This window comes from Arachis hypogaea, chromosome 5 (genome assembly GCF_003086295.3).
Source record: "Arachis hypogaea cultivar Tifrunner chromosome 5, arahy.Tifrunner.gnm2.J5K5, whole genome shotgun sequence".
Taxonomy (NCBI): Eukaryota; Viridiplantae; Streptophyta; class Magnoliopsida; order Fabales; family Fabaceae; genus Arachis; species Arachis hypogaea.
The window spans coordinates 29,152,373-29,165,670 of record NC_092040.1 but is presented as its reverse complement, the minus strand read 5'-3'; the positions used below and the strand labels follow the sequence as shown (position 1 = coordinate 29,165,670).

The following is a 13,298-nucleotide window of genomic DNA, read 5'->3' as shown; positions in this document are numbered from 1 at the left end:
TGAATAATTTAAAAATATAACCAAAAATAATAAATATTATATTTTTTGTAAATAATAAAAAAACTTTTTTATTTAACAAACAACTTAATTATTTATTTGATCTAAATTTCTGTGACAACATTTGAATAAATATTTATAAAGTACACAAAAAATTCGAAGTAAAATTTGAATTCTAAATTTTTCTTTTTATTTTTCAAAAAATTGTGATCATTCACAATAATTTTTCTTAATTTTATTTGACAAAAAATTATTAATTTTAAAAATAAAAAGATCTTATTTTTTTAATAATAATTATAAAAATTTGTAAAAAAATCTGATCTTTAAAATTACTTTTTGAAATATATATTTGATGTCTATTTTTTTGTCATATTTTTAAATTTTTTAAAAATTTATTTATTGTTAACATCTTTTATTTTTTCTTTTACAATAATTTAAATTTTCAGATATCATTTTAGCAGTTTACTCTCTCTATTTATTTTGGTTGAATGACGATCGCTCTTTCCTTTAATTGGCATGTCTTAATAAATTGGCAAGTGGAATACAATGCAAGAATGGGGTTTGAGGGATCCACATTTGATGGAACTAACATGTCGCCATTCATAAGCATGTATCGTGTTGAAGATTTTTTTAAAGTTTCAGACGAATTAGATTTATGATTAAACATTGAAAGTTATGCCTTTATTACCTTATACATTTATATTGCTTTACTATAATAGTATAATATGATCATATTTAACAGATATGATAAAATTTTTTCACTTCTTTCTTCTTTTTAATTTTTTTCTCTCCAATAATTCAATATTTACATTTTTAGCAATTTATGTTAGAAGTTTAGATCATTAACATTAGTTATGAATTATGATTAGTATTTAGTTTAAGTGGTGATGAAAGCGTCATAGCTCGGTCGCAATTAAAACAGATACTTAAATAAGATAGAAAAAGTGATACTAATGATGATACACCACCGAAATGAATGTGTTACACTGTACATGGAATTTATAGAAAGCAATATAACTTTTTTCTTACTCATCAAGTCCAAGTAGTAGGGTATACAGAAAAATTTCTATAATGTTATTATATAGGTATATCAATGAGAGAGTGACCCAGATATTTTACTTAAAAGGATGAATTCCTATCTACAAAAGCCATATATGATAAAAGGCAAAGAAAAATAACAATTAATAATTCAAATGGAAAGCAAATTAATAGTGGTGGTGTATGTAATAATAAATCAAATAAGGGTGGTCCAATAATACTGGTTCCTTGATCAAAGGCATAATCAATCATACAGAGCAAGCATCCAAGCGCAATGAGCCTAGATTGTCACTACTTCACCATATTTTTCTTCATACACTATGGTCCATCTAGTGCAGTAGTAGTGGCACAGTTTTTATGAACATGGGGCTATAGTAGACAGAAGCGTATGGATGTGATTGCGAGAATAAGTTGTTAAATTCAATGTGTGGCCATAGCCATAGCCCATATGGATGTCATGCAAATGGGGAAATTAAAGTCATAAGATTAAATGCATGACAATTGCCCAACATGCATGTTACTTTAATTTTATTTTTCCTGCAGAGACATGGGAATAAAGAAGCCATGGTGGCGCGCTTGTGCTATGTATATATATAAAATATGTATATATAATAGGATCATTTTAATATGATTATGTTAGAGTAATTATGATAATTATAATATTTTAAAAAATATTGTTAAAATTAAAATAATATTTTCTTGTTAAAAATATTTTTAAAAATGTGTTACTTAAAAAAAAAATATTATCAAAATATAAAAAAATATATAACTTTAATTTTAACAATATTTATATAATCACAGTAACATAATGATACTAGAATTCAATATATATATATATATATATATATATATATATATATATATATATATATATATATATATATATATATATATATATATATAATGGATTATATATGTTACTGCATGAAAAAAAAAAGTAAGAAAAAAGAAAAAAGATATACCTTGTGTCGGGGATACTGGGCTAAATGACAATATTGTTCTCTTTCTCTGAGTTGGGCGTTCAAAGTATTTTGTAGAGAAGAAATTCTTTGTGCTAAATTAAAGTAGCTTTTTCAGGATGTGAATTACCTTTTCAACCCCTTAACTTTAACAATTATAAGTAGTTGGTTATTAAAATGCATGATCTTCAAAGTAATAATAAAGAGTTGCTGCAATTGGTTCAAAAGCTATGTCTTTAAGGTAGTTGCTACCCTGCTTCCAATCCATTATGAATCATTTATGGCAAAGTGGTATTTAATTCACAACCTGTGGTATTTTAGGTGCAAACATTCAATGATATTATCCCCATATAGGAATTGGATAATTAAGATCTGTGTTCTTCTTCTGAATGAATGGAAGGACTGTGAAATATTCAGAGGGTATGCTTTTGAGGGTGATATAAACAGGCTGGATATATGGTCACGAGTATGCAGAAGCTAATTGAAGAGTAGAAGTAGTAGTCATAGTCAGTGATTGAACCGTCTTTATTGCTAGCGGGACCTAGTAGTAGTGTGCATGCATCAATATCTGAGTTAGTCTCACTACACTCCAGAGTAAGGACGTTATACATAAAGATAATTATTGTGGATTCATGTGTCATGTTATTGGGTGGATTAAGATCATCAGATCATACAAGATATGAGAGAATAGCTAGAGGGAATCTATGTATAGATTAATAGTGTAATTTCAATTATATAAATTTATCAATACACAGCACGCAAGAAATTAAAAGGCCCCAAAGACCTTTTTATATTTCTTTAGCCAATGAGGCCACTGTAGAGAGGGAGGTTCGTTCTCCCTTGAAAACAAATAAAAAAATTACAAAAATGTAAACTATAGAGGCGCATGCTTCCATCACACACGCGTGGACACCAGGGGCAAATGGGGTCCTGTGTATATATATAATTTTGGCCAAAGCTCGAGGCCAAAAAAGAAAAATAAAAATTAAAGCAATTCCCGCCAAAAATAAAACAGAAGAAAAAGAAATGAAAAAAAAAAAACAAACACACACGCGTACGTGGCGCGCACCAGAAGCGTCTTCACGCGCAGTATTAAGAAAAGTCCAGAAAATGTAGCTGCTTCAATTTATTACCCTCTTTTTTTCTGTTTTTACTGTTGTGGAAATTAAATAAATAATCCCATCATTTAAGAAACGTGTTGTTGAAGAAGCAAAGATCTTGCTGGCCAGGATGATAACCTTGACTTGTGAATTCCAATGATGGGAAAGAGCTCACAAGATTTCAAGAGTTTCAAACCCCCTCATAAGGTTTTGCCAAACCATACATTGATGACTGTTTTCTTTATTTTTTCCTTCCATAAACAGTGTCCTACTACACCAATAGTTTACCAAAACGCAACTTCTTTGACGATGAATAATTCAACACTCACCACTTCTTTCTTTCCACACTTACACACTTATACGTCCAAACTATATTATTAAATGCTACTGTTCTTCGGTTCTTCCCCTTCACTCTTTCTTTTTCTCACTAGCTTCCTTAGTTTTCCACATCATGATCCCCTTCCCTTGGGAATCTGCAAATAAAGCCATTGATGAATGGCAATACCCACCAACAAAAACAATAATTACGATGATAGAACCTCAAGACTCTCTCATCTCATCATCTCATACGACATTTTTTTATTTTATTTCTTAATGTACACTCACCCATCAAGTCAATTCTTAACTCAAAAAACCCTCTCAAAAAAGTTGAGTTTTCTGCACAACTTGGACCACCACCTTATTAATTATTTCTTTCCTTTTCTTCTCTCCTTTTTTATTACACTCTTGTTTTTTTTTTTTGTTCTTTTGTGTTTCTGTTTTTTTTTTTTCTCCTCTTCAAGGGGCGTTTCCTTTGTGATCATCTACCCAGAAACAGTTATTTAATTTCCTCCTTTTATAAGACAATGAGAATGCAGAGGATGAAGTAGACGATGACAACGACGACGATGATAAGAATGAGGAGACACTTGACCTCGTTAGGGGCCGAGTCGTCATCACTCGCAGCTGTGGTAACACCTTAGGAGTCTTCCTCTGATTATTATCAATCACAAGTAGCTCTTGCATTAATTGGTAGCAACCTCTAATTTTCTCCTACACCAACCAATGCAAATACATGTATCTTAATTGAACCTTGGTGTTTTTCACTTGAATAAATAAGATGCAGTTTCTCATTTAATCTTAAAAATTTAGTACCATAAAAATATGCTGATATGTATATATATGCTTACTTTTCTAAGCCCCTGGCACCAGGATTCGGCATGCTCAGGCTTGACGAGGGACCAATTTGGAATTTCGTTAGCTGCACATAGTATGGCCGTAGCAGCAATGCATGATGGCCAGTATGCAAGAAAGCTAGCCTCTGAAAATAATAAATATAATATAATATAATACATACTGAACAGAAGAACTCATTGAAGTTACAACAGAAAATGCATGCCTTCACAATCACTCTATCTTCTAGTAACTTCTTTAGTATATCCTCTTCCTTTCCATATTGATGATCAATTTGAAGTTTTTATATGCAGTTAGATCAGACACATTGATTTATGTACCAAAAAAGGTGATTAAAGAAAGACCATCAATGTTGAATGCAAGGAGTAGTATCCACTTTTAACCATCTTAATTAGGAGAGATTTATTATATGTATGTATCAGTTTAAATAGGTACAGGAGCGATGGATCGGAGTACCTTGGATATTGGATAATATGATTTGTGTAGCCCGTGAAATGAGGAATCTAGTAAAAGTTCCAGTTGAATCCAACTTGCAAGCAAAGAAACCGAGAAAGCTAAATGGGGTGACTGATCTTAGCCTCCAATCCAGGACACCCAGAACAAGCAGCTCCATCCTTTGAATTGTTCTGGGCTCAAAAATGTATTTGGCACCTTCTACCTGTATACATTTGATTATGAATATTAATAACAGTAAACCCTATTCAGCATGTAATTAAATTAATTAGAAAATTATTTAAAAGATGACTTTAATTTATTAAATCATCAATAATCAAGAATGTGACTCTGACATGGTTTCATTACACTCAATAAAGAATGTGGCCACACATGCAGGACAATACCTGAAGGTCCAAGAGAGAAGGGACAAGAGGCTCTTCCATCTTTGCCGCTAGAGACAAGCATGCAATAGATAGAAGTTGCAGCGGCCACCCATTTGTTTGCTGTAAACAAATAATAATATACATCAATCAAATAGTAGTAATAAACATAACAAGCTAGTAATAATTATCATCATTTTGACTTTATCGTGACTTTCGGGCACATATTCCCACGTGTAACGCACGTGCCTAGATGAGAGCACGAGAGACTACAGCTAGCTTTCCGCAATAAAAGCACTATATAAACTTCTCTCCATTCATAATGGACATTTATTTAAGTGAATTTCGTATATTTATGTGCGTTAACCTTTAAAAACCGTGAAAGGATAACATAAAAAAGCGAATAAGAAAGTTCAAGAATATTTTACTGTACAAATGAAGTTGCAATGAATGATAATATTACTGAGAATGGAACAGTGCTTCTTGCATCCTTTTGATTCAACGTAAAAGATTCAAAACAATTAATTAGAATTTATTGTACCTAATAAGCGGCAAGTGTAATAGGTCACACGCAACCTAACTCAGCAATACAACGAAAAAATAGCAACGTGTACGTACTGTAGACGACAGTACTATAATATCAATATGAATGGCACTAAGTTTCTCCACCAATTGATGATATAATATCAAAGTTTAGTACTTACAAAAAAGTAATATAATATTTTATTGATGATATTATATCAAATAAAAAAAGTTTTATGTCATATCACTAACATGTGATTATGTTATGGTATTCATCGTAATAATCAAACATTATTTTCTTTATAAAACTAATTTTATACATTAATATTATAAAAATAACTATATTTTTCCAAATAAAGTTTTAATATCATAATATGTAGTTTCTAGAGTAAAATATCTATCTTGATAGGTAAATTTGTTGAACATTTTATTAGTTGATAACATAAAATTGTTCCACATTAATAAACAACCTTTTTACATAAAAACTGTAAATATTTTTATTATGTTTTCATAATGTATTTTAAGTTACCATCTAATTGAATACTTTATTTAAATAATAATTTAAAGCCACTCCCCACTCAGTACTGAATCCACTCACTGTATAAATGAAATGAAATGATTCAAAGGTCATCGTTCACTTATTATTTTACTTTTTAACTATTTCACATAGGTGAATCCAAAAACTTAAAAAATAAAATCCAAAGTTGAATTCCTGTTTTGTTATCAGCGCACTTGGCCATTTTCACATTTTAGAAAAGTCATTCATAAATGATAGTTACTATATAGAATAATTTTCTTTTTCTACGCACATGACAAGTAGATGATAATAATTTATATATATAATATAACAATCGTCCGAACAAAGAAACACACAATTTCAGCTTTTATATTTTTTTAAATATTAATTTATTTTCCGAAACTGAACATCTGAACTTCACAGAACTCACCGGCAACTGCCGAGAGTTCAAGAATCGATCCATGTAGTTGACGGAAAGATACGCGGTCAACGGCTGAAAACCGTAGTAAGCCTGCACCTGCAACCGCCAGATTCCAAACCAACTCAATCATCAAGATCGAAGAATAATAAGAATAAAAAAAACTAGATCTATAATCTGAACCGATTCACTTAGAGGAAGTTACCACCGTGCCACCTGCGCATTTTAGCATCTTTCGGTCCGTTACTGCGCGCGTGGCAATATCGTAATATAAATTAAACGAGTGTCCAAACGGTTAGAGTGAGCAACTACCTTGAGAATCCAGGCAACGGATTCTTCTCTTGCGGAGGCATCCAGCGAGTGAGATTGGAACCTCGTGAGATACTCGAATCCAGGGACGAAGTTTTGTTCGTCTTCGAGGAATCCGGCTATGGACTCCTCCTCCTCCATCGGCGGCAGCGGCGGAGATAATGAGTCGAAGTCGGAGAAGGAGGAAGAGGATTCCGGAGACTCTTCGGAGAGGATTCCGGAGGTGTCCTCAGCGCAGAAAAGATCGGAGTCAGAGAAGAAGTCGGAGCAGGAGATCGACATGGCGATCGGCGGTTTTTCGTCATTCTATTGCCATGGTGTGGAAAAGTGAGCGGTTGCCGGAATGTGACCGGAGAAGTCGCCGGAACGATGAGTTGGAGGGGGAGAAAGAGGGTGAGTGGGTGTGTGTGGAAGGGGGAGTGTGAGTGTTGAATGAAAGGTACGTGCAGAGTCTTCATCTGTTTGTTTGAATATAAATATGCGTTTGCTAGCTCAGTTTATTTATTTTCTTTTTTTCTTTTCTTTTGTTAGGTTAGTTTTGATCCTCACTCTCGAGCCATGTCTAAAAGTAAAAGAGTTTTATTTTTAAAGAAAAATTAAGTTATTTATAAAGTTTTGAAATAATAAGCGAGTTTTCTTCAAATCTAAGCACAGTACCATACTACCTAAACTAATAACTACTAGATCACTTTAAAGCGTTAAATTTTAAAGTAGTTCTTAGACTTGCACTCGACTTTGAAGTGATTTCTAAAATTAATAATTATTTAAATTCATTTTTAAAATTACTTTTTAAAGATCATAGTAATTTTTAAAATAGTTTTTGTTCATCTTTGTTATCGAAAGAATTAAAACAACGTTATTTTATATTTATACAAAAAAATTTTAATCTCCAACACAATGTCATTTTATATTTATAAAAAAAATATAATTTCTAATTATCTTTACTAATTCTCTTTTTTACGCTGTTCTTTTTTTTTTTTAATTTTATAGTAGCAACAATAACAACAATATCATCATTGCAAATAATAGTTAAATTATCAAACTCATATTAGTTTATGTAGATATCGGATGATCATGTTAAAGCCAATAATTTAATTTAAATAACAAAAACTTTTATAAATCATAACAGCACATGCAACAACATCATATCGATCAATAACAAAAATTAAAACATAAATAGTCGAAAAAAATGAAGGGGAAGAAGAGGCGGAGCAGACCAGCAGAACAGAAGAAAGAAACAGACTGCCAGAGCAGAAAAAAGCAGAAGCACATGCACGAGAGGAGGCGCCACGGCGGCCCAAAAGCAAATTGACGAGAGGTGGCGACGGCGGCAAAAGAGGCAACGCTTGCAACACCAGAGCAGTCTAAGCACAAGAACAAGAGAGGAACCCTAGAATCGCATATTGTAAAGCTGTAGGTTAGGATATGATTCAGTAATAATTATGGTAGCCAAAATCGCATTCTTTCTCGTGGAGTCGGACGTTTATACGCTTTAAGAAAAGTTATTCGTCTCTCTGTTCACACTTCTGACGTTGGATGAGGCAAGGAATAGTAAAATCGCCGTCTAAGCGCATGGAATCGCAGACCGAGGCGCTTCCACCGCATCAAACTTGGCTGCTCAAAGAGGAAAAAAATGGAGCCTGTTGGTGACATTTAACTTGTCTCGCAGTTGAGGTAGTCCTCGGGGTTCGTGAAATTCTCCGGTATCACTCAGGCTGGGACTGGTAGTAGAGGCAGAATTATGATGGTGGTGGTGTGGTCGTCGGAAATTGTGCGACGGAGATGGTCTGCCTCCCATTGCTTGTTGATGCGTGGAGGTGTGGGGAGCGCGGCAGGAAGAAGAAAAGCACAATGTTTTGATTTGAAGGAGGAGGAGGAAGATGAATTAGTAGTTGAGATGATGAAGAAAAGTACGATGTTTTGTTGGATGAAGAAGATGAATAACGAAGGAAGGTTGTTGAACTTAAGCTCACGTTCTGTTTTTTTTTTTTTTGTATAAATACAAAAACAACGTCGTTTCAGCCTTTTTGATGGTAAAGATGGACGAAAATTATTTTAAGGATTATTATGAATTTCGAAAACAAATTTGAGTAATTATTAATTTCAAGAATCACTTTAAGGCTCAAGTGCAAGTTCAGGGACTATTTTAAGATGAGCAATGCTAGGGAACCAAAAGGGTATTAGCCAAAAACCAGCCAAAATACCTTTGGTAAATTCAAAATTTCTACGAGTTAATATATATGGATGTTTCTTCTGTTAAATATCAGAATGTTTCTTTTTCATACTAAATGGATGTTCTTTTATATATTTTTCGAATTTTTTTATATTGTAAAGGTGAATGTGTCTATTTTTTAAGAATTTCATATTTTTTTTAAATTTTATAGATAGTTAAATATTTTTTGATAAAACCGTCCTCGAGTATTGCTTCCACGGCCTACCAAGGTATGTTTTTACAACACCAACGCGAGGGGCCAAATCGTCAGCAGGTCGAATCATTGCGTTGTGTATGGAGATTCCGGTATTTTGGTTGGGATCGGTTATGCCTTGTGCGGTAATTGAGTTGAATTGGCCGGTCATAGGGAGGCAGGGGAAGATGTTGTAATTTTGGAAGACTACGACGGCGCTACCAAAAATAAAATCAACGGTGCCATAAATGTGGTAGTCGCTGTAGAATTGACACATGGAATGGGCATAGAGTGTGTCTTGGTAGCCCTCAAAGCTGCACATGTAGAAGGTTGATAAGTCGGCTCCGCTTCTAAGGGCAACTGCTTGGTACTTGCTTGGCCCTGCTGTGTTTCTGAATATTATATTCACTGCTACAAAATAGAAGCGGAAGCGATCGGAAGAGTGGATCGCAGTGGGAAGGCGGAAAGGGCTTGACGGTGAGAGAGAGGGGCATATGTGTGTGATTGTTAGAGGTTGGTAGATTAATGTGAGAGAGAAGAGGAAAGTTTTTATAGGTTTCAATTAGGTTTAGTTAACCAATTTTAAATTTTTTAAATTTTGAATTTAAAAAATTTTAAATTAATTATTAATATAAATTAATGTGGTTTTGTTTAGTTTTTAGCTGGTAACTTCTTGGTTCCAAATACTTTTCCTTTTAAAATTTAACTTCACTTTAAATTAAAACTTTAACTTTAGTACATTATTAATATAGCACAATAGAATGTGTATATAAAATTTTATTATGCACCACATGTATGAAAGTTAAATCCTTTAAATAATGACTTACGATAATAATAATTGAATATATCTAACAATTTTATTAGAATATACATCTAAATAGGTTCCTAAAATTTTTTGCATCAAACACTTTTATTTCTAAAAAATTTTTATTACGTTAAGGTTTCTGAACTTTATAAAAATATGACACATAAATTCTTGCATTACATTTTTGAGAATTTATTTCTCTAAATAAAAACAACAGATTTAACTAAGATAGAGAGTTATGTGTCTTACAAATAAAGTTTAAGAATCTCAATATAATAAAAAAAATTTTGGGACGAAAATATTTGATGCAAAATTTTTCAGGATTTATTTGGATATATATTCATTTTATTTATACTAATTATGTATTTGTATAAGAATTTTTGGTTCATTCTTAAACGTTATTTATTAAATAAAGAGTGTTATATTTTTTATTAATTAAATAAATTTTAATTTTTTTATTTATTATATTTTATATTATTTAAAATTTAAAATTTATAATTTAAGGTTTAGAATTCATAATTTTAAAATTTAGAATTTAGAATTTAAAATTTAGTATTTAAAATGAAAAATTTATAATTTAAAATTTAGATTTTACAATTTAAAAAATACTGCACTCGTTATTTTTATAGCGCATTAGTATTTTCGTCAAAGTTTTTACATTATTAAATTAGATCTTTTGTTATATTTTTTCTAGTTTTTCAAATAGATCGTTGGAATATATTCTACTAAGACATTAAGTCAATAACACTCGTTTTCAAAGATGTGGCCAATACCTAAGAACGTTTTCAAATAGAAGAAGCAGCAAACGTAGCCGCAAGAGCTTGCGTTTGCACATGGAAAAATAAGCAAAGGAGATAGCGGGAGCGAAGGATTGAGGGCGAAACAAGAGGAGGATGACGGCCATGCCGTTAGAAGGAATAAGGGGGAGAGTGGGGATGAGTGTGTGGTGGACGAAATTGTGATCCTCAAAGTTGGTCTCTTTGTATTCGTGTGAAATCAAAAATACCCCAAAGAGATCATGGTGTGATAAATTGGGATCTTAATAATCCCTGATGTGATCATAACTCCGTTCAACTTAACCAACAAGTGTACTGGGTCATCCAAGTAGTACCTTATGTGAGTAAGGGTCGATCCCACAGAAATTGTTGGTATAAAGCAATCTATGGTCACCTTGTAAATCTCAGTTAGGCAGATTAAATTGTTTTATGATGAGTTCGAAATTTAATAATAAATAGAAAATAAAAAGGGATAGAAATACTTATGTAAATCAATAGTGGGAATTTCAGATAGGCGTATGGAGATGCTGTGCTCCTCTTGAATCTCTACTTTCTTATTACATTCATCCAATCCTTCTTATTACATTCATCCAATCTCTACTCTTTTTTTCGCCATTTTTTTTCGCAAGCTTTTCTTTTTTTTTTCACTGCTTTTTCTTGCTTCAAGAATCAATTTCATGATTTTTCAGATTGTCAATAACATTTCTCTTTGTTCATCATTCTTTCAAGAGCCAACAGTTTTAACATTCATAAACAACAATATCAAAAGACATATGCACTGTTCAATCATTCATTCAGAAAACAAAAAGTATTGTCACCACATCAATATAATTAAATTAAATTCAAGGATAAATTCGAATTTCATGTACTTCTTGTTCTTTTGAATTAAAAATATTTTTCATTTAAGAGAGGTGAAGGATTAATAGAATTTATTCATAGCTTTAAGACATAGTTACTAACTACTAATGATCATGAAGTAGAGACACAAAACATAGATAAACACAACATAAAAACTGAAAAGCAGAAAGAAATAAGAACAAGGAATGAATCCACCTTAGTGAGGGTGGCGCCTTTTTGAAGGATCAATGGTGCTTTTTGAGCTCCTCTATGTCTTTTCCTTGCTTCTGTTGCATGATCCATAGTGATTTTGGTGCTCCTATCCTTAGTTGCTCCCAATAGTTGTGTGGAGGACCATTTATCCCCTGAGGTATCTCAGGGATCTCTTGATTTGCAGTAAAATGTTCTACCACTGAGCTATAAACCATTTACATGAGTCTTTCCATCTCCCATGACTCAGAGGTGGAAGCTTTTGTCTTCCCTTTTTCTCTCTTCTTCTTTTTTTTTTGGATGTCTCTGGCCTTAGGTGCCATTAATGGTTATGGAAAAGCAAAAAGCTATGCTTTTACCACACCAAACTTAGAAAATTGCTCGTCCTCGAGCAAGAGAAGAAAGAAAAGATGAAGAATAAGAAGAAGATATGGAGGAGATTGAGGGATGTGTGTATTCGGCTATATGGGTGGGATTGGGTGGGAAAGAAAATATGGATGTGAATGGTGAAGGGTTTTGGGAAGGAGTGTGTATTGAGAGGAGAGATTCAGAGATTGAAGTTGTTGGGAAATGTGACATGGGGAAGAGAAAAATAGGATTAGGAGGTAAGGTGTGAATATGTTATGGGGATCCTGTGGGGTCCACAGATCCTGAGGTGATCCTGTGGGGTCCACAGATCCTGAGGTGTCAAGGAATTCCATCCCTGCACCAAATAGGCATGTAAAATGCCTTTGCATACCATTCTGGCGTTTAAACGCCGTGTGGTGCACATTCTGGGCGTTCAACGCCCATGTAAAGCATGTTTCTGGCGTTGAACGCCAGTTTCATGCTTGTTACTGGCGTTCAGCGCCAGCTTTTCTTCTCTAGGCACATTCCTGGCGTTCAGCGCCAGAATGTTGCTTTTTTCTGGCGTTCAGCACCAGGTTGATGCTCTGTTCTGGCGTTGAACGCCAGCCAGATGCATCTTACTGGCGTTGAACGCCAGCCTGTGCTTCCTCCAGGGTGCGAATTTTTTCTGCTATTTTTGCTTCTGTTTTTTATTTTTTTCTATTTTTTTCGTGACTCCTCATGATCATGTACCTAATAAAACACAAAATAAAAATAAAATTAGATAAAATTGGGTTGCCTCCCAACAAGCGCTTCTTTAATGTCAATAGCTTGACAGTGGCTCTCATGGAGCCACAAGGTGATCAGGTCAATGTTGTATAGTCCCAACACCAAACTTAGAGTTTGGATATGGGATCTTAACACCAAACTTAGAGTTTGGTTGTGGCCTCACAACACCAAACTTAGAGTTTGACTGTGGGGGCTCTTCTTGAATCTGAACTGAGAGAAGCTCTTCATGCTTACTCTCTTTTGTCACAGAGGGATGGCCATGTGCCTTAAACACAAGGTAGTCCCCATTCAATTGAAGGAC

General features: G+C 33.2%; 1 protein-coding gene across 1 annotated transcript; it reads right to left on the bottom strand.

Annotated features, from left to right (window-relative positions):
• Positions 1-2,701: 2,701 nt before the first annotated feature.
• Positions 2,702-7,485, bottom strand: LOC112801057 (cyclin-D1-1). Its single transcript, XM_025843584.3, has 6 exons — positions 6,852-7,485; positions 6,552-6,638; positions 5,107-5,205; positions 4,724-4,925; positions 4,264-4,394; positions 2,702-4,126 (listed from the first exon to the last, which is right to left on the bottom strand). The coding sequence occupies exons 1-6, from the start codon at positions 7,128-7,130 to the stop codon at positions 3,872-3,874; spliced, it is 1,053 nt and encodes a 350-aa protein (XP_025699369.1). The 5' UTR covers positions 7,131-7,485; the 3' UTR covers positions 2,702-3,871.
• Between the last annotated feature and the right edge of the window lie 5,813 nt (positions 7,486-13,298).

Bases quoted from the DNA above. Each gene is read 5' to 3' on its own strand.
- LOC112801057 (XM_025843584.3), bottom strand. From the start codon at position 7,130: ATGTCGATCTCCTGCTCCGACTTCTTCTCTGACTCCGATCTTTTCTGC. The intron at 4,926-5,106 runs GTATTGTCCTGC...AAATGTATACAG, and splicing joins CTTCTCTCTTGGACCTTCAG to GTAGAAGGTGCCAAATACAT. The intron at 4,395-4,723 runs GTACTCCGATCC...TATTATTTTCAG, and splicing joins CATATTATCCAATATCCAAG to AGGCTAGCTTTCTTGCATAC.